We start from the raw sequence: 23,096 nt of genomic DNA on the forward strand, positions 1-23,096 counted from the left end.
TGTGTTCAGCAACTTAAAGTCTGTGGGTCGATTAGCGAACATCCATTAGACGTCTGAGGACCGACATTGAGAAAGTACGATTTGCGGGGGCAGTTTCGCATATCGAGAAAAGTTTCGCGGAGGCACGGTTGTATAATTAGAGTCGTAAAGAATTTCTTGCCCGTGAAAATCGTTTCCGTTTAATGCCGCCGCACTGCGAGAGGGAAAACGCTGCTCCGGTGAACGGGTTTTCGAGTGTTTCGTGAAAAGTTCTCACTTACCTAACATTACTTCTCTGACTTGGTCGACCGGACAGGTCTGGTAGTAGTGTGTTAGCCACGTCACACCTGCGCACAGCCATCCTGTTTCCACCAGCAACAGAACTGAAATAAAGTTTCACAGAACTCGTACAGACCGACTCGCAATTTCGAGTTTCAAGACGCTTGTACCGGGGTGATTCGTAAAACCAACCCACTTTTCACAGGAATAAACCAGTCGAAGTACAATTCGTTTTCTTTTTTTCCATGAGAACACAGTCTCGGCTCGGAGAACGTTTACTTCTAACTTTTAATTCATTTTTGAAGGATTATACTCGCGTTTATAAGTCGCCTCGCGATTTCGAAAACATCCTGTAGAGAAGCTTATCGAGTATCGATATTCGCAACTTTCGAATTTAACGTTTAACCATTGTTTCAGGCATCATTTACTTCGCAACTTGTTGCATTATAAAAGTTTGCCGGAAGCTTTTGCGAACGTTTCTCCGTGGTTTGGTTTTACAATGAAGATATTATCCTGTCGACAGGAGAATGCGAGCCACAAAAAGTCTGCTCGAAGAAATTAATTTCTGAACAGTTCCACTTCTTATAAAACAGTGCAAGATATTCTGTAATTTAACACAGCCTCTTTTATCTACGAGAATTGTAAATGTGCATTTAGTGGAATATGGAAATATTTTCTTCCAAAGCATATCTAAAATATAAAATACTGTGGGATCCTCGAAACTTGTTGAACAACCGGATGATACCTCCACGTTTTTTCACGCCGAGGAATGCTATTAGAGAAGTGCAGTCTCAGCTTTCTTCCACGGAATTATACAACCACCTAGAACACTTTACATCTTCCACTTTCCCGATTACTTGATGTGAGGGCAACAGACCTCAAAGGATCTTTGTCTAGATCGTGAAAGCTCAGCTTTAAAAAAAAAGATGTCCTCGTAAAGCGATTTGAACATTTTATAACCCTTCGATCGTCATTCTATATTTAAAGCAAGCGGAATCGCGCGAAAACACTCGGCTTCGATTCGTGTTTGGCGAAAGCAAATAAATACAAATTGAAGTGGCTCACTGTAAATACATCGGAAGCTCAACAGTTCTTGCACGTTTTTCCTAGTACTCGAGGGCGTAAAAAGAAAGAAAAAATTCGTCAGCTATCTTCGCGTGACCGGATAAACATTATTACATTTTCAACCTGCCTTCATACTCCTCGCGAGAAAGGAGAAATCCTTGCCAAGACTAGACTAGACTAGAATTGAAATCTTTCCAAGCCGCTTCCTTTTTGCTCCCAAGTGAAAATAGACTATTTCAATTTGAACATCCTTGTAGTTTGAACATCTTACGCGTTAATAGCATTTCGGGAAATCTTTATCGACTGACGAAAGGCTTGGAGAGTATTTAGGTCGAACGTCTTGCAGGATCGACGACAAGCGTGGATATTCTTCGTTTTTTTTTGTCACGGATGGTTGGCATTTCTTCGTTGAAAGGAAACTGCGTCAACGCAAATGCCGTTGCGTCGTCGTGCCGGATAATGATTGAACGTATCGACAGAGCTTTCTTCGTGGCTAGCCGTGCTGGAGATAGTTTCGTCACAAAGCCGTCTGACACGCTCCGTGGTTGCTTTTGATGCTGACTGAATCGCGGTAAATAGGGTTGACCTAATTACCTATCAACGCGGCTGCGGAACACGAAATCATTCTGAGGGTACTTAAGTCGCTCACTTTAACGGGATAAACGGAGATCAATGATTACACGATCCTGTTCTGGCTAGAGTTCTACGTTTACTGGAAGGTGGAGCATTTGAGAAAAACGACGAGATTGTAGGCCTGACATTGTGTCAAGATATACGAAGATCTTCCGTGTTGACAAACACCTATGCAGTCAAGGTATAGGCAGAGTCGCTGGATTAAAGGGGTAGACTCTCGTTTCTAGGATTGCAAGGGTGCGAGATGCGCCTTCTCATTCCTCGATAATGCAAAGATGAGGTTTTTCAGTAATCAAAAGGGCTAAATAAAAGATCAATCTAGGGCGCAATCGCCCCAAATTTTCTATTTTTACGTCCACGAGGCGTAATTTACATTATTCGGCAGCGTAACTTGCATTATTCGGAAGCATAAAGGTCGTTGCACACTAGACCGCATCGCCACCTGTCCAGCATCGCACCACCGACGCCGCGCCGCGCCGTTTTGGGTTTCTTCTATGTATGTAGTTTCAATGGGGACGCGCACACTTAGCGGCGCCGCCGTATCCCGTCCCGAGCGCCACTGGCGGAAACTCATGTCGGGCGAAGATTTTTGCTTTCTGGTTCGAAAAAAACGTCGATGTCGCAAACCTCAAAGGGGGGTTTCTCAAGATAAAAGTCTGCTCTATCGCGTGGTATAGTTCGATTTTCCGCAGGACCCTTATTTTTGAGATAAATTAAAAATAATTGTGCTGTACCAAAAGGAAGCATAGAAATTTTCTTTTACATTGCAATCTGAAATGAAACTATTAGATGACGTTATTGAGGGTGACTTGTTAGTCCACAATGAAAATTGCTGTTGCTATTGAAGGTTCCATTAAAATGTGTTGTAACATAGATTTTTCAAAGTTACGCAATAATCACCGGTCGGTAATGTGTTCAAATACATCCGAGTGCAAAAGGTTAAGATCATCGAAGAAAAAAGAAATGAGCGATGTGTCAGACGCGTTCGTAATCCGCTGATAAATTGTTTCGTTTTATACGACATCGTACACATTAAAGTGGTCGCAATATGCCAGCGCATCATGTACCGGGTATTTCGTCGAAGGAATGGCTTCCAACCGTCTGTTCCATGGAAAGACACATACATCGTAGCGTATTAACGGTTCTGGAACCGATCCAACATCGGTCCGCTGTTCCATCGGGACCCAGGGAATTGTGTAGCACACCAACGAAGAATTTCATGGAAATTCCGATCACGTACAGCTGATTGGTTGGATGCGTACGAAGTGCCAGGCCACCGACGTTGCACCTCCTACACTTGGATCTTTTGTTCGCCACGACTCCGATCGTCTGATTTCGATAGATGCCGACTGTGAGCTTCTGTTCGAACGTAAATGCCGGGAACGTACGCGCGAGAACATTTTTGCTGTCCCATGCAAAATAAAATTGTATCTTGAACAAATGCACAACAGAACCGACAGATTCGAGAGAGGTTCAGGATAAAAGACGTCGTAAATTAATTCCAGGAATTTTGCTCGTGTTCTACAACGTTTGAATTAACAAGAAGAAAGCAAAATATCTACAGAAAAATCCGTCATCCTCGATATATGTATTCAGTCGATCTCCCTAATTAGACCCTCGCCAGTTTGAAAGAAGTTCCCGGTGAGCTTTCGCGCGACGTTCGAAACTTTGTTTTAAGCTCTCCGGGCTCAAACGTTCCGGCTCGGGCTTTTAAGTTAAAGAGTTCAACTAGTTTCGAAGAGCGGAGAGCTTGAATTTTTCACGTTCGGGAAGTACGATTTTCCGAGGGCGGACGGAGAATTCAATTTTTATCCTCAGGATGATCTGAGGGTGGCTACGAGACGAGATCGCTGCGTTTTGCATCTCTTAGCTTGTTGCATATATGAAATGTCCGATTTTAGAGTGCAAACCTACTCGCTGATGAAGACACGCGAACGGGTCGCATTAGCGTAACGAACAATTAATGAGTCACCTCGGTACACTAAGACAGAGGGAAAGGAGGTGGAACGACGCAACTTCCCATTTCTTAATGGCCAGAAGGACAGAAAATTTCACGCCCGTCTTCCCGCAGAGAAAGGGAACAGGCAAAAAGCTGAAGACGCTCCTCTGTCTGAAGTGGACAGCACGGTAAATTAAAAAAGTAGATCAATTCTTTTCTTCATCGCACGAAGTAATAGGCAACTGGAGGAGAATTTCTCGCCCTGCAAAACAATCGGGAAATCTCGGCGCTATCGCTCACAGACTGAACCTCGGCGAATGTTAATTGTAGGTTTCTGGTAAATTAAAGGGTTTCTGGTTACCTTCGAACCGTAAAAACAGAAAATAATTGGCCGGCACTATCGTGCCTTGCGTTTACGATGCGGGAGGCGTTTATTGCGTCAGCAGGAATATTTATTATCCTGACGTGAAGGGAAAAATATCTCTTGTTAACGCAGGAAAGTTTCCGGAATATGGTGTTGCTCCACATTTCATAATTTGATTATCGACTGTTGAAAAGCTGACCGTATAAGTCTAATTATTTGGCGTTGAATAGCGTGGAATGGAAGGAAGTTTAATTTAGGATTGGGGATGTTGTTTCAACTATGAGTATTTACGATATATCATTGTTAAGGATGGACTTTGTTAATATGGTAACTGTTTTGGATTACAATTCGATGGGTTGTGTTACCATTTGAAATATCTGTCAGAAATCGATGGAATCGAGCGACTACATCGATTGAAAGGATAGTTGATCGACATCTGTGCCTGCGGATCTATATCTAATCTATGTATGTTTACATGGTCCACATTCTCCCAGTATTTTATTCCTATTGTTTTAGAACGTGAGGGACCCGTCGATGCCATTTACACAGACTTCGAAAAGGCTTTTACCGTCGGCAAATCACTCTATTCTGGTCAGTAAGCTTCAATCTATGGGCTTTCACGGTTACGTGACTCCGTGGATTTCGAACAGTCTGTACGCTGGCTGGATTATTCGGAGTGAAATTCAACAATTCTTCCTCACAATCGATTTATGCATTGTTCGGCACGCCGTGTGGTCCACGGCCAAGGCGGTCACGACCTCCGATATCTTCGACAATATCAGATTCCTATTCCACAAACAATTTTTAATCAGGGGGCGTGGCGAAAGCAGCGAGGGAACTAATTCAGGGCTGGCTTAACGAGACGTATTGGGCGGATCAGGACATGAAGCCTAATTCTAACCATCGGTTCCATTACGTAATCTAGTCGCCGACCAAAATTAATTCTCCTGGCCTATTGATTATAGTGTATGCAATATCGCGACGATTAAATATAGTGCAGCACTGATAAATAGACTGCGGATCTTTATGCATTTATAGCAAAATTGAGTAGATGAAATTCAAAATTGTTGCAAAATTTAAAAAATTGAAGATGCCAATGTATGATTTCTCCTCTATTAAAATCATTAAGGGAGGAAATAACATTCACTGTACGCTCGGTAAAATAAGTCTCTGTACACCCTTTACAACAGAATAACTTTTTTATAATTATACCAAATGTGACCTGATGTTTTGTAAGCAATTAGAAACATTGGTTTTCTGAATGATGTGCAAAAAATATTTTCTAAAAATTACAATTTACAAGGTTGCATGCGAAAATAAAAAAAGCACTTTTTAAAACTTTTTTATTTGGGCCCTTAAGGAAAATTAAAAATATATGTTTTGTAGATCTATGTTCGTTATTATACATACTGAAAGTTTCATAGAAATCGATTGACATACACACGAGCTACAAGTGGTTCAAAATGGTGAAAATACGACTTTCGATCAGTTTCTGCTTAAAAACCAACAGAATCCTACATCTTTCGATGCGTGTCGTTTTTTCCTACGTCAGCCGATTTCGATGACATTTTCGGCATACATCTACAAAACATTTTTAAATTTTCGTTAGGGACCCAAATAAAAAAGTTTTAAAAAATGCTCTTTTTATTTTTGCATGTAACCTGATTAATTGTAATTTTTGGAAAATCTTTTTTGCACATCATCTAGTAAACCAATGCTTCTTATTGCTTACAAATAATCAGATCGTTTGAGACAATTATAAAAAAGTTATTCTGTTTTAAAGGGTGTACGGAGACTTATTTTACTGAGTGTAGTTTCTATTCCTTGCAATCGATGCAAACTATTTTTATTTTGCATAAAGATCCTGATAATGTATTCAATGAGAAAATGAGATCCTGATAATGTGTAAAATTGGCAAATTTTATTTTTGTTGGTTAGTATCACAGTCTTCGTGCTTAGAACCATCCATTTCTTCAAAGATATTTTTGTGTGTGAACGTACTTCTTGCAAATTAATTCGCTGGAGCTTGATGGCCTCCGCCATCGGAGAACTGAATCCTTGAAATTCTTTTTTCACACCCTCTCTAAGTTGGTAATTGAATTTATTATTTGTGTCAGAACTGCCATTCAAACGGTCTAGGTCTAGGGCTGTACATTTTTATCGAGCGAAATTGATTGCCTTCTAACACCGTACGCGAATGCATCGATTTTGCGTGGCATAAAAGCCTTTCGCTTTTACACTGTAATACAATGCCAAAATTATGTAATATGATTGCATAAACACATTTTCTTTAACTTTTCTTCTTAATCATTTTTATTCTTCATTCACTCGTCACTTCAACTAACTAGCTGGACATGGAGACCTACGGAATCTTAAGTCTCAGAACAATTAAACGAAGAAGCGTCCTCTATAATCGAATTTGCGTGCAATAAATATTTTCGGCAGCGAATTTCACGGTTTCCAGGGGCGAACGATCGCCAACCCTCGCGGTCCGAAATTTTTTACCCTCGGTTTATTATCGGCAAGGACTTACGACTAAAGGATCAGCCCTTATTAATATTCTCCCCATTGCCCTGCGAAGATTGGAAGGGTCGAAAGGGAAAGAAGTGGCCTCCCGTCGCCACCAACGAAGCTTTCGCTAACGAACCCCACACCGCACGCCTACGAATCAGTTTTGATTCCCCCCGACGTGATTATTGACGTTTCTGAAAGTATCTTTGATGGCCGTAGTAATCTTTGATTACCCACGTAATCGTCAAAGAGAGTCGCATAATAAAATTCATTAGACTAGCGCGCAGTTGCTGCAATCATAAGACGTAAATTAAAACGTACGATTCTCGAACGATGATTTGCTGTCCCCTGCGATTCTGCAGAATTTTAACCCTCATGCATACGTATCTTCATTGAACATTTAAGCCTGCGATTGTCTTATAATTGGATAGCTGTTTCATTTTAATTCATTTTAATTTTTTCGTTTTATATTTTTGTGCATAAAATACACTGACAATCTCTTTCACCTTCCGTGTGTGAAATTTCACACATTTGGCGATCGTCGATTAACTTATGCGTCCAAACGCGCGACAGAAAGAACCGTTTAGATTGGATCGGGCGAAACGTAATTTGAGAGCTTCTGTTCTAGGAAAATATCAATTGTTTGTAGGCGACAATCGAGCCAGGGCTATTGTGTTTTACTGTAGGCTACTTTGCATGCGTGTTCGTCGAATGTACAAAGATAGAGGGTTTTTAAAGGAATTTCGGATCAAAGAAAAATAGGCAGCTGCTGCAACGAGTGCAGCAAGACTGCAATGCAGAGTTTCTTGATTAGCTGCGACGAATATAAAGCTCTAGACTTTGAAAAACTCCGTTTTCGTTATCTTAACAAGGCTATGTAAATTGTTCGAAATAAATAATTCCTGATAACAAATTCTTTTTATTCATGCTTGCGTAGATCCTATGTATTTCCGTTCATTTCAAATTCAGCATTAATTGGCTTGCTTAACAGCACTTGCACTTGATAGGTGTTAATTCAAACGACGGCGTTCCAACTTTGTGGTTTAAATTGTTTACAAATAAATAGTAGATCCTCTGTAATTTCAACAATGAATTAAGGTGGAGTGGGGTAAGTGCGACCTAGTTTGTGCAAAGTTGGACTTTCAACTGATGTATTTTCAGTCTGGTATGTAAAAACTTACCGTTCTTGGTATCAAACTCCTGCCACAGTTATTGCTGATGTATTAGTATTATGTAGAATTCTAATTTTGCTTGAAAATTATCATTTTTATAGGATATTGTACAAAGTGTCAACTAGGACGCACTTGCCCCGAAAATGGGACAAGTCCGTCTCTGAGAGTTAAAAATGCTTTCGAACCTTGTTTTAAGTGCTACGGGACAGGAAAAGAATTATTATCAAGCCTGCTACAAAATGCTTTTTATTGCATTCAATTATATTGTTTAGTTTTATAGTTACCCATACAGCACGCACTTACCCCACCGTGATAGTACGGACTTGCCCCGTGTAGTAATATTTACGGGGCAAGATCATCTTACTGTTTTTCTCAATAAATTTAAAAAAATACAATAAAAGCGGTTTATCTAATGTAAACCTAAATCAATATTTGTTGTACTCACCTCAAATAACAACACAGAATATATGAATAACTTGTAAACTATTGCATGGTCAGGGTAACCTCAAAGTTGTACGTGTACCTCACACGTGACTGTTTGGCATTGGTTGATTTAAGCGAGGAAAACGCCTTTATTCTTGGGCGACATCTATGTCGAATAGTTCATACTAACTTATACTGCATTAATAAATACAAGCTAGAGAAATTTCGTTCATATTATAATTAAAATAACCAATTAACGGACTTGCTCTGTAGACGGACTTACCCCACTCCACTTTACCAGCCAACCAGGCAGTATTAAGAACATTAACTAGCGTGTTGAACAGCGGTCTCGACTTTTTAGTATAAACAACGGTATAATCATTATCGTGACAACGTGCAGTAATGCACATTCTACAGATCTGTATTAAGTAACGAACTCTCCCAGCACTGCAACACGTCACGACACCTATTTCCAACGCCAACTTCCCTTTTGTGCCGACTCGTCCTCCGGTTTCGATATCATAAATATATCGGATAACCACGAAAGGACGGGCAAAGGTTCTGAGATTGACGACGCTCGATTTTCTGTTTATAGGGGGAACTGATAAAAATCTGATCGATCCTGGTGACCGAGGCAACACGCCCCCGTTTCTCGCTTCTGCTGTCCACGTAACCTCGAGCCCTCATTTTACGGTTTATTTCATTGTTCTCATCAGCCATTCGCTCGATATTAGTTTTACTATTCCACCTCGGTGTCTAGACTGTCGTGCATGTATTAAATATTAATATACTCTTGGACTTGGAGTAATTTTAATTCGAAAATCAAGATATTTTTACCACGCTTAGATTAGCTTGCCGACTTGTCGTTGTCATTGTATGCGTCAAACCTTGTAATCGAATTTTAAATCACTTCCCGATGAGCTAGAGACTTGAAACTTTAAACATAGCTCAGAAGTAGCTGACAATGCAATATTAAAAAACAAATTTAAAAACAAATTGTGCGTCTAGGAGAAAAAAATTTTTATATTAACCGTCACAAATTTTTATATCACCGTGATCGCGTTCAGCGATCCCCACTCCGCGCGCCAGCGCTCCCTACTCCACTCCGTGTTCCCACTCCGACTCATCCCCACTCCATTGGCCCACTTCGCACCGAAGGAGCTCAGTGTGGTTGTGGTGTTCCGTTCATTCAGTTCCATTTCGGACAATTTCGGACTCCATCAAGAGACGTCGTCTCTCGGAGTCATCCCCTCATTCTATCTCGCGTATTTCCATATCTTGCGCGTTTCTATATATATATATATATATCTTACTATTTCATACCAGTATTACTATATCTTGCGTTCCATTAAAAAAAAGACTAAAAAGTAGAAAACAAAAAAATATGTAAAAAAACTTTTTAAAAACCACGCTTATATTAAAATGCACTAAAAAGGAGAAACTAATTTTTTTAGACATTGGTGACTATAAATAAAAGCGTGAAGCGCCCGCGGAGATTACACGTCAATATAGTTTAGCGCTCCACGCTTTTATTTACACTATAGTCACTAATGTCTAAAAAAATTATTTTCTCCTTTTTAGTGTATTTTAATATAAGCGTGGTTTTTAAGAAGTTTTTTTATATATCTTTTTAAACCCAGATCATTTTTATTTTAATAGATTAGCATTTGAAAAAGAACATCGGCGAAGGATAAGGAAACGTGCCAACACACGAACACGTAAAGTGTGATAATTATTAACGTTTACGTAGGCAATTGTCAGCGGAGTTGCACAACAGGCAAACTCACCTTGAACGAACATTAACGACCGAAAGTTTTGGTACCGATTCCCAACAAAATTCTGTCGCGTGACCAATCTCCTATTGATTCAACGCTAATTATTTTTAGAAACAACCACAGAGTCTCTTAGTTAGACTGTTCGCGGTTGCCCAAGTTTGTTGACTTAACAAGCATAACTCTATTTCCATCAATTCACCGGGCGATTCCAAACTTTCGGCTTGCGGTGTAAGCTTACAGCTGTTGAACAAGAGAGATTGTTCGAAACGTGTTCGAAATGTTTTTTCTATGTGAATTGAATGCTTTATATTTGTAAAATCGTGTTTATTTACGAGAACATCATTAGACTGAGGATTTAATGCATTTATGACAGAAACGAGCAGACGTAATTTCGAAGAGTAAAAACATTAGACGAAATTTAAAGCTACTGTTATATTATTTTCAATCTGTCGAACATATTAACCCCTGGCCCTATGATTTATTTTACGGTTTCAGTGATTCGAACTTTTTTGTAGATCATAATTTTCTAAAAAAAGGAGACAACTTAATAGATGTACATTAACAAAACCAAAATAGAATTTTATTTCGCTTATGGGAAATTATTGACATACATTTTTATTAGAATCTGTCCAGAATCTTCATCACGAGTCAGACACGATATTGTTTCAATTTTTATTTCAGCCCGGTTTGTTGAAATTCGGATAGAAAGTTTTTATTTTGAAGAAGAAATTAGAAGTTGGGTTTTGAAGAAGAACTGTTCAGAAACTGGCAATGACTGCTGCTTGGAATAAATAAACAATTTACATAAGAATCGGAAGGCAGAGATACGGAATTGTGAGACTTACAAAGTCGAATGTAAAGAATGTATTGCATCGGTGCCCTGGCCGCAGTGTCCAGGATGCTTCCCCTGGTGGAAAGGAAGCAGATCGAGAATTCGACCAGCATCGAGAAGCCAAAAATCACCAAGTATCCCACAACGTACTCCCAGAGAAGGAGGATGCACGTGACGCTGCGATCCCATGTAACGATCCCCAGCAGAACGCCCAGTACTGTCACCCTGTAACAAAATCAGAAAAAAAACTTCATGAGAAAAATGCCTGACCCGAATCACCTGCTGTTCCCGTAAAAATATCACGACTATCGAATCAGTTGTCGAACCGTGAACAGAATACATTCTAACAGCGAATCCCTCGCACCTCTCGTGTAATTACTTTCGTTGCTACGCTAGCATAATGCAAAGTACCCTAACCCTTCTCCCCATTGCTCTCGGATAATTAAACGCCTGTAGTATTGCGAATCAGCCGTCAATTAGGCGCACAATCGAACGCATTCATATCTGTTCGACAGCTCCTTGTTTAATGCTAGATTTACTGATCCCGACAATTTCAAGAGTTTCGGATCCCGAATGTGTTAAATATTGATCTTTGGCGCTTGCTATCTATCTAAATCGTTGTTTCAACTCTTGCCACTGAGTGGTGTCACAGAATCACTACTAAAAATTGTTTATATTATTAAAAATATGTTGGAATTTAACCAATTACTAAACATTTAAGTATTATATGAGGTATTAGATCAATTGCATATTCATAAAATGAAAATAATCATATAGAATGGAATTATTCTAGGTCGGAAAAAATGTTTAATTTTCGTGTTAAAATAGCTCTGAGTGCAAAGGGTTAATTTAGTGACTGTTCAGTTTTGTTGTCGAATGGTGTACTAACGTCAACGGGGCAAGTGCGTTAATTGGTTATTTTAATTATAATATGAACGAAATTTCTCTAGCTTGTATTTATTAATGCAGTATAAGTTAGTATGAACTATTCGACATAGATGTCGCCCAAGAATAAAGGCGTTTTCCTCGCTTAAATCAACCAATGCCAAACAGTCACGTGCGAGGTACACGTACAACTTTGAGGTTACCCTGACCGTGCAATAGAGTTTACAAGTTATTAATATATTCTGTGTTGTTATTTGAGGTGAGTACAACAAATATTGATTTAGGTTTACATTATATAAACCGTTTTTATTGTACTTTTTAGAATTGATTGAGAAAAACACTAAGATGATCTTGCCCCGTAAATATTACTACACGGGGCAAGTCCGTACTATCACGGTGGGGTAAGTGCGTACTGTATGGGTAACTGTAAAACTAAACAATATAATTGAATGCAATAAAAAGCATTTTGTAGCAGGCTTGATAATAATTCTTTTCTTGTTCCGTAGCACTCTTAAAACAAGGTTCGAAAGCATTTTAACTTTCAGAGACGGACTTGCCCCATTTTCGGGGCAAGTGCGTCCTAGTTGACACTTTGTACAATATCCTATAAAAATGATAATTTTCAAGCAAAATTAGAATCCTACATAATACTAATTCATCAGTAGTAACTGTGGCAAGAGTTCGATATCAAGAGCGTTAAGTTTTTACATACCAGACTGAAAATATATCAGTTTAAAGTCCAACTTTGCAAAAACTAGTGCGCACTAACCCCACTCCATCTTATATATACTATAGTGTACTATAGCGAAAAGAGTCGCATATGTTATGCATTCCACGATAGATCTGTGCGAAATTGTTGGAGAGACTCGAAGTCTTTGCCAAAGCTTAACAAAGCTTCTAAAAATCGATTGCGCAGTGTACGCTAAACTGGTGACCTATAATACTGTGTTCGTTTATAGAAAATGGCGGGAATCGTCGGGCAACTGAAACGAATATACACATTTTAACCCTTTGCACTCACAGCTATTTTAACGCGAAAATTGAACATTTCTTCGGACCTAAAATATCGCCATTTTTTGTGAGATTTGATTAAATACCCACATATCTAATAATGTAAACAATATTTTCAATAATGATAGATACAGCAATTTTTAATGGCGCGTCAGAGTCACCACTCGACTGCTAAGGGTTAAATCCCCGCAAAAATATATATTAATTTCTGGATTTAATGGTAATCTGTGATAGACAGAACAGTATAACCGACTAATTGAAAGCGTAATATACCTGGCTGATAATCCCCGTAGCCAGCGAACGCTTTCCGAACACCAATAAATCTCAAGTTCGCCAGACTCCGTGGAAATAAATTATAAGGAAAATTCTATCCGCGACAGTGAACGCTATAAAGAACAGATATATCGAGCAGTATAAGTCTATCCAGGGGTCTTTGAGGTTTCAAACAGTCCGGAATTCACATGACGTTTACCATCCCCCTTTACACTCATTTCCACCGGGTCGTATTTCATCGTTGCCTTCAGCCGTAATATTTATAGCCCACTTGCTCGAACGGTGTGTCCCATTTTCGGGAAACCATTTATAAAATAGGGAATTCTCGTTAAAAGCTCGATATATACATATATTATGTACATAACGCATTAACAGTTCGTCGCATTCCACGCATTATAGGTCACCTCAAATATGACTATAACTGCTACGTGCAACAGCGAACACGAGGAATAATTTACGATTGGGAATACTACTTTCTTGTTACTTTCTGGAACTGTGTATAAACTATAAACAAAGAATATGTGCTCGCGAGTCCATAAAGCGATAATTTATTAGCTAAACTTGCGCGGTTTCCTTGAAACCGGTTTTCCACGGATACGAGCCTCGCGGAGAATCGTTTTCGATTTTGTTCCAAGTCTACGGTGAAGGACGCTTTAAACAGCTTAAAACAAGACGATATCGTGTAAATTTCGTAGCCGGCGTCATCGAGAAAGGTAATATGAATTTATTAGTCGTTTGGAAGGGTAGAAGGAAGATTGCTGCTTTGATGTATACTCCTTTCGAGTTTCGAGGAATAGATTTCAAGAGTGGCGCAATAAGCATCCTCCAAGCCGTTTAGTCCTCAAGTACTGTATGCAATAAATTGATTACAGCCCTGGAAGTTTAAATTACACGTTTCGTGATATCTTTTGTCCTGCTTGTGATATTTATGATTGCAGAATACAAAAAAGTTAAACCGACTTCGAAAAAACGTACTAAAAAAATGCACTAAAAAGTATGAAATAATTTCCATTTAATTGATGCGAATACACGCAAACTTAAATACAATCAAATCTTTTCGGAGGCGTGTGCAAAATTGAAAATTTCACAAATGACAGATGTTGCTGATTATGATTTCATTGGAATATGGTGAACTTGGAAATCAGTAGGTGGGAAGGGAAGATACATTAATATGTGAAAGCATGTAGAAAAATTTAAGGATTTTCGTAATTTCCAGTATCGAAAATTTTCAATTTTGCGCCGCCTTCGAAAAGATCGTATTGTATTTAAGTTCGTGTGTATTCACATCAATTAAATGGAAATTATTTCATACTTTTTAGTGCGTTTTTTCGAACTCGGTTTAATTATTTTTTAATAAAATTTTTTTATTTCACACTTTTTTCGTGGAACGAGTAGAATTTGTAGAATACCGTAGGATGGTTTTTCGGTCTTATTGGTTATTTGCAATAAAAACCGCAAAGAATGAAAAAATGCAAATTTTGTTTCCAAGGAACCAATCGGGAGACATACCCTACAAAATGCAGAAGGTTTCGTCCTGATTGGTCCATCCATCTCGGAGTAATCGGTGAACATACATGAAATAATTCATATTTCGCAAATAAAATCACAAAGAATGAAAAAATGTTTTCAAGGGACCACCCCCGGGGACATACTCTACAAGATGCAAAAGGTTTCGTTCCGATTGGTCCATCAATCTCGGCGTAATCGGTGAACATATATACATATAGCAAAAAGACACATACAGATCGAATTGAGTAACCTCCTCCACTTTCGAAGTCGGTTAAAAATTTCAAGTTGATCTGTCGGCTCAATTCAGTGTGAAAATGTGGTGTATCGCAGACGTCGACCTTTAATTCCCAATAAAACAGGAGCGATGATATGAACCAGCAGCTCGGTGAGTTCCGGCAACTTCAATATCCTCCGAAAGGCACTAATGCCCTCGGATAGCTGGAAGATCGAGGATCAAATCCACGTCGACTACAATCTTCTGAAGTGTCTTGCTGTGGTCCTCTGTCGAACTATATACATTGGACATAATTTTAGGTAGGAATCGTTCATTGGAACAATTTTCTGATGACCCTCTCTAGATTAATCACGCAATCGTAATAGCATTAAAGAAATGAGAATGTGACCGATCTAAGAAAGGTTCAAAGAAAGGTGAAAAAAAAGAGAAAAAGTTCTCGTGATCGAAGAACAATCGTTTTCTCGCTCACGATGGAACTCATTCGATCGCGCGAGGAATCAGCTTGGGAAGAGGCATCTGTTCTTATGCAAATGCGGGGAGGTAATATCTGAATCGAGAAGTTCGCGAAGATTCTTTTAAGTCAGTCGTACGTGAGGCGAGTTTACTTCGAGAAGCAATCGACGTAATTGCTCGGTCGTTTCTTACATCATCACACGTCCGGATAATTACGCGCTTGTTCTCCACTTGAGAATGAAACACTGTCTCGATCGATTCAACGATACGTCTCGAACCTTTCAGTTGTTGACTACTTAAAGTCGATCACCTCTTTTACTTTCTGTTTCGCAAGAGCCATTTCAATGTCCGAACTTACCCAATTATTCCAACTTTAATTATTAACCCGTTGCATTAACACTTTCTCCACGTCCACAGTCACTATAACTTCTCAGTCGTTTTCATTTTTATGACAACTAGACTGCGGATGTTCATGCAATTTGCAATTTTCGTAGACCAATTTTAAGAAAATCTCATCGAATCAGATCTTATTTCCTGTGGTAGTAGTTTCACTTATCAGGTTCTTACTTATTGCTAGTAATGTCAGTGATATCATTTTAGAAGTCGGAGGTTACTTCAAGGTCGTGTTATTAATATGCATAAAAGAATATGCAATGAAAAGAATATCTTGAGACAAAAATAACATTTGAAAACCTTTAACCCTGTGACACCATTTACATTGCATTAAAAACATTTGTTGTGTCATAAAAAATAAAGGAGATATTTAGCAGAGTAGTGCTGAATTACAATTGAATTACTCCAGGAATTTCCAATTACACATGTGATTAAAATACTTAGTAATTGAATTAATTGAAAGGTTTGAATTATGTAATTCAGTTACGATGTAATTAAAATACAATAATAATTGAAATACAATGTAATTCAATTGCGTAATTGAATTACAATGTAATTGAATTAGCACAACTCTGATATTTAAACGACTACATTCAGGTGGACCATCCTGTGTCAGGATTAAAAATTAGAGTATCTTATATAAAGAATAGATTGTTACTAACAAATGCATGAAAAACAAATGGACAGTGGAAATAATCTTTTATTGCTTCGAGTGCCACGCATCAATTACTTGCAATTTGTAACTTTTTTCCAGTGTATTCGAATAGAAATACCGTTGATTAAATAAAAATTTTTTGATAACAATTGCCTGTAAAATATCGTTCCCTTTATAAAATTTTAATTGATCCAATTTTGTAATTTAATTGAAAGTTCAATTAGACTGTAATGTTATGAAATATTTATTCCATCGTAGTCACGCGGGATCCCTCACAGCACGGTAATAAAGCGACGAGATTAAAAGAAAAAAAAATGCTATGGCACACATTCCTAATTTACTTCGTTTCGGACAGCCCGCCGGGGAATTAATTCATTGCGTACGGTATTACCATAAATTTGCAAAGCTTGTTAAGCATGCCTTTACCCAGTCACCCTAGTTTTTCCAATTTTATTATTTTCTGCATAGAACGAATTTCACTATGATTATAAAACATCAATTAACTTCCCATTTCTGAAAAGAGACGAAGTGAATTTGTGTTGTTCATGTAAAAAAAGTTACGATCGCAGAGAAACGAAGTTAGTTTAGGATTTGTCGTCCAACCGGTGTGTAACAGGTAATTTTTACTTGCGGTACGAGTTACCTAATTATTCCACAAACGGTTATTACCAGTTTTACCGTGGTCATTATCGAGAATAATGCGCGCTTCTTGTACTTAGAAATGGAATATTGTGCAAATATTATTTACATTATATTTGCATGTACAATGGTACAAAATGTAGTTTATTATATCGAAACGTTGAACAACATATTTGTTAAACTCACACAATAAATACATAATAAATAACGTTAAAGCTATAGATACGTATTTGTTAACTTGGTTGGTGAGCAAATATTTCAAAATTCCAATTTTCCATTGTGGGTTTTAATCCATAATAATTCCGGACTTCTACAATTAAGTTGTAATCGAGAATTAAAATAAAACAATCAGATAAAATAATTGTAGCAACTCTTTTTATCACCAGAAATCTCGGTACAAAATCTTTTAACCGATATTTCAAGCTTAAAACAAATTATACAAAGGGTTTAAGGAACGCACCCTTTATTTAAAAGACCGCCATTAAAGAACAAAGGCGAAAACGAAAGGGTTTCGCAACCGTAGAATTTTAAAGACGGGCCATTAAAATGGTTCGTGCGTTTTACTGTTAACGATCACTCCGATTCTTTCCGGACAATGCTTGCGTCCCATTCTCCCTGATCCATGTGGCGACCATCGATTGTGCATCGTTAATAAGTCATCCCCATCTGTCTACAATCGACAATACAACGCTAACGACACTCGACGCCACGGTGGTGCTCTCGCGGGAATATTTATTGGAGTATCCTCGACCGATCGGTCGTTTCATTAGACATAAAATCGAGGGGCAGAGGCGGCCATTTCGTCGGGGGACCACCAATCATTCGCGGGAACCAAAGAAACAAGGACTGAAGACGTGAAAAAACATCGAGAAGTACAATTCCCGAACCTAATCTCGGTCACTGTGGGAATAATGCTGATCCAGAGATAAAACCGAATTCGTAAATGTTCTGAAAGGCCATAGTGAAATAATAGCGAATTTTCTGTGACAATGATTATCTGAAAGGTGACAGTACGTCCGTATTGTTTTTCAGGCCTGAGTTAAACCATTAAACACAGTTGAAATTATATCGTGGTTAGTATTATCGTAATCAGAAAAAAGTATATAAAAAAACATCTTAAAAACCACGCTTATATTAAAAAGCACTAAAAAAGAAAAAATAATTTTTTCAGACATTAGTGACTATAAATAAAAGCGTGGAGCGCTAAACTATATTGACGTGTAATCTCCGTGGGCGCTTCACGCTTTTATTTATAGTCACCAATGTCTAAAAACATTAGCTTCTCCTTTTTAGTGCATTTTAATATAAGCGTGGTTTTTAAAAAGTTTTTTTACATATTTTCTTGTTTTCTACTTTTTAGTCTTTTTTTTTAATGGAACGCAAGATATAGTAATACTGGTATGAAATAGTAAGATATATAGAAACGCAAGATATGGAAATACGCGAGATAGAAAAAGGGGGGTGACTCCGAAAGACGACGTCTCTTGGTGGAGTCCGAAATTGTCCGGCATGGAACTGAGTGAACGGAACACCACAACCACACTGAGCTCCTTCGGTGCGAAGTGGGTCGGTGGAGTGGGGATGAGTCGTAGCGGGAACGTGTAGTGGAGTAGGGAGTGGTGGCGCACGGAGTGGGGATCGCTGAACGCGATCACATACTACCAAACGTCGCGCGACGAGGTGTGACGGTTAATATTAAAATTTTTTTCTCCTGAACGCACAGTTTTTTTAAGAATTTGTTTTGTAATATTGCATTGTCATTCCGTTCTAAGCTATGTTTAAAGTTTCAAGTCTCTAGCTCATCGGGAAGTGATTTAAAATTCGATTACAAGATTTGACGCATACATCGACAACTCGACAAGCTAATATAAGCGTGGTAAAAAAATGCCACAAATAAGTTGGTGAAACGCCCATAAAAAATTAATGAAACATAAAGAAGTTTTGTAATTGGATTAGTAGTGGTTCAATAATCATACATTAAAAAGCTGAGAAATGAATTATAGGAAGTGAATGTGTCGATACTTTTTTGACAATCGACTTGTATGGTTACTATGAGCGTGTGTACGAAACTTTAGTGTCGTTAATGGCAAAATATTTCACGACAGACGACGAGTGTTTACGCAAGCTCGCAGTTTCGGTTACCGAGTTTCAAAAATAAGCTTCACAGAGTCGGCCGACTTCTCCGCTGGAGAACGTCTCTGTGTTTGCGAAACGAAATAACATAAATCACGTGTTTTCACTTTCGAGGTGTTCTGGAGAGTTTGAAATAGTTTTTGCCCACGAACCCCTTCGCGAGCTATTGTATTCTTCTTTGAAGAATGGAACCGGGTTCTTCAAACACACAACCCTTTCATCAATCAGCTTCCTTTCCAATTTGTTGACGTGTGACGTTCGTTAATTCTGAATACAAGTGTCACGCACACGAATGTGCAGACAGCGGATGTTTATGCAAAATAGAAGTTGTCTGCATCGAATACAAGAAATATAATAGAAACCAAACAGAATGTTATTTCTTCCCTTAATAATTTTAATAGATGAGAAATCATAAATGTACATTTTCAATTTTTAAAATTTCCCTACAATTTTGAATTTCATCTACGCAATGTTCCTATAAATGCATACACTCAGTAAAATAAGTCTCCGTGTGTATGATCCGCAGTCTACTAATGTGACAATAAAAAATGTCACTCTATGAATGAGTGAAGCTTAAATCAATAAATTAGTACCAAACAAGGAGAGCTGTCTTTGGAAGCACGTCTTGAAATAATAGGGAATCGTTGGGAACAAAATTGAGAAACAATTTCGAAATACACAAAGGGTTGAAGTAGCTTGTAATTTCAGGACCATTGTGTACAGGCCGATTAACCGTTTGTAGATTGGACACAACCCTCTAATTTCATTCGGCTTTTTCATTCGCCGAGTCGACTGTCCCGCGGAGAGATCTCCTTTTAATCATTTTGCGGTTGATACGCTGCGAGTATATGAAAAAGAAAATCCCGGACGATGCGTCCTATACATAGAAAGAGAACGAGTAAAGAATCTCGTGAAAGCACGCTCGCGCGCGACTACATCACGAAATCTCTTCAAAGCAGCCGCAAGAAACGAGGTGAAACGTGCCAGGCAACTGTGAATGGAGATACACGGGGCTGTGCTTTAATAATGCAACGTGTGCATCGTGTTCTATGGATAAAGGTCTCAAGGGATATGACCGATCGCTGTGCTTCACCGTTTGTTAGCCACTTCAGAACACGATCTCGACAGCCTTGTGCCGCGACGGTATTCGCAGTGAGCGCACCACGTTCAGACAGGCCCGAGCGGAAAATGAACGTGTCACGAAGCGGAATGCTACTCGAGACTGTGCTCTGCTATCAAGTCGGAATGAAATTTCACGAAATGCGGACACTTCCGTCCAATTAGCTGCACCCTGAACTGGCAATCGTAATAACCGAACCTTTTTTTTTTATTTTAAGGTTGTCGGTCCTTAGTTGGGCTTGTGGTGACACACTCACACCCTCTAGATTCAGGTATACGTACACGAGGATTGCAATGGTTCGGGAAATCTCAAATCACGTCTCCCTAATGCACATTGAGGCTCCTACGTGATCACAATCGCTAGATAAAAGACCAACCTAGCGCGCTTGGTGTCTAAGAGGGCCTACTTTTGCGTTTTCGAGGTGTAATTTTCATTATTCGACAACATGTAGCGGAGCGGCGAGAAGCATTGGGCGGCGCGACAGAGCTGCCACTGTCAAGACACATACATTTTCTTAAACATCGAGAGATTTAGGGTTCTTATAGAAAAAGCATACACCAAGCGCACTTGAAGGGGCAGATACAACGTCAATGCACCCTTTATTATGTTAAACTATATTATATTTAAAAAATGAAGGTTTTTGGTATTGTATGAGTCCCATTTTACCATTCAACTTTGTCCTTCAGAGATTTGACGTATCTTTAAAAACAACAGAGATATTTGAGATCGTCACGTTACGAGACTCACCCTGTATACATATAAATATAGTATATAAAAATATATATACAATAAATACAAAATATATATCAAAGACATTATAATTATCTATATATATAATCACATTATAATGTGTCGTTTTATGTGGGGTGAAAACTACCCTTACAGAAGCCGAACAAAACACTTCTGCAATATTTATTTCCAGCCAGTGCACTTGTCTTCTAAGCGCAATTCCCGATAAGGGGGAGGGTCGTTTATTTTTATGGACTGATCTATCCGAATGATTTCGAAGACCACCAGCCTGCGACACAGGTCTAATGAATCACTGTTAGTGTCAAAGATAAACGTTCCACACCGCGGCTCGTGTTCCGGGGAGCTACGAAACTCTGTTTGACAAATGTTCTTCAAGTTAGCGAGTGCTCGAAAGCGCAGACTTAATTGATTCGTAACTCGCTGGCACAATTCGGAGGACTTGAAGCGTGCAGTGGGACGCGTGCTTCTTCCTTCGGCTTTCTCTCTCCCTCTCTCTCTCTCTCTGTCAAGGAGAATTTTCGGAACGAGTGTTACACTTCCGTCCCGATGGGATTATTATCGCGCCTTAATTCACTGATTTCTTAAACGTCTCCGCCCAGCCGAAGATCCTCTTGATACCTTAATTGGTCGAGTCCCGCCGCGTTAAGTCGCGCTGCTGGGCGGAAAGTTTGTGTAATAGCTCATTCATGAAGTTTCGGGAGCAACGATAAATTACCAGAACCCTTACGATCTTCGTGACAGTCTGGCTTAAAGTCTCGTATTTTCTTGTTCCTCCGAACACGATTGTCTTAGGGCTGACACACTTAATTTCCGAGGATCTACTCAAAGTAAATGTGATCCAAATTAACAAATATGTTCGTGAAAGGTCCGTTAAAAAATCAATCGAAACAGAGGGGTTTTGTTAAAATTTTATGAGTGTCGCCACTGGGATATTACTGTAAAGTTATGAAGTTCCACTTTGTAAAGTTGCACTCGGCGCGTATTAAATCTTGAAGAATTGAATGTACAACGCGGGGACCTTGGCAGGACTTTCGCAGGACCTTGGCAGTTTTGAATGGTCCAGAACGGTTTCGTTTTCGTTGTCGGGGATGGAGAATGTTTTCGGGCATAGCTGAAGGCCAGCCCGAGCATTCGAAAAGAGCAAGGGCTATTGTGAAGGAGATAAGGGATGGCAACATGCGGGGGACGAAGAAATACGCGAAGATGCGGGTCCCGAAACGAGGAAGGAGGAACGTGCGCGCGGTTAGGGGAGATTTAGAGGGGTTGCGTTTCCATCCTGGATAAGTAGCGACGGGATCAAGAGGCTCGCGTTAAGTTTATATCCATGCAACTTTTCCTATTGGTGTCCGTCCTACTGCAGACGTATCACCCGAACGCATTACAGTGCATCCATTAAGATAGCGACGAATTTATGCGGCAGTAAAGCCGCGATACCCTTAATACACTCTGCCAATGCCCATGGCCGTTCCACGAGTGCGTTGGTTTATCCGTTTGATGTCCTCGTTGCGCTTTAATGCGCTTTTCGTGAAAGCACTTCGACTGTTTTCTAATTTAATGCTCCGCCGACAGTCCTAATTTCATTCCATTTCGAATATTGCTGAATCGTGTTTCAGTAGTACACAAATATCGGGCTCTGCTAAATGTAACTACACGGATCAAGATATTTTGATATTTCATCTTGAATATTATTTAGTTCATTCATTGGAGGATTAACGAAAGTGCACATAACGTTTCTAAGCGTTTCATAGCATACTGCAGGCTTTTCTATCAAAGTTTGGCTTTCGACAGTTTTTCCTCGGGTTTGAAAATGCTTCATTGATGCTCTACTTCTTCGCTGAACCCCTTCGTTGCAGCTATACGCAGAAAAAAATAAAAGGTATATTCGATACAATTAGACAGCAGTAAAGTTTCGCACTGCCAAGTTCAATATTCAGTCCACGAAAAAGCCTCGATGACTGAAACACACAATCTTCTGATGCAGAACATTTTTATTTTGCACAAAGATTCGTACACTGGCGATAAGTTAAGAATCAACCGGTGAACTTTGACCGAAAGCTGGACGTAATCT

The 23,096-nt window shown here is 39.1% G+C and overlaps 1 protein-coding gene across 9 annotated transcripts in view; it reads right to left on the reverse strand.

The window, feature by feature from the left end:
- Nucleotides 1-23,096, reverse strand: part of Inae (inactivation no afterpotential E) — a 103,030-nt gene that overhangs the window by 28,947 nt on the left and 50,987 nt on the right. For all 9 annotated transcript variants that reach the window (XM_076422709.1, XM_076422703.1, XM_076422705.1 and 6 more), the window contains 2 exons: nucleotides 10,986-11,197; nucleotides 261-362 (listed from right to left, as the gene is read on the reverse strand). In XM_076422709.1, the coding sequence (XP_076278824.1) occupies nucleotides 261-362; nucleotides 10,986-11,085 (202 nt within the window). In that variant the 5' untranslated portion in view covers nucleotides 11,086-11,197. The remainder of the gene's footprint in view (nucleotides 1-260; nucleotides 363-10,985; nucleotides 11,198-23,096) is intronic.

Source organism: Lasioglossum baleicum, chromosome 4 (assembly GCF_051020765.1).
Source record: "Lasioglossum baleicum chromosome 4, iyLasBale1, whole genome shotgun sequence".
Classification (NCBI taxonomy): Eukaryota; Metazoa; Arthropoda; class Insecta; order Hymenoptera; family Halictidae; genus Lasioglossum; species Lasioglossum baleicum.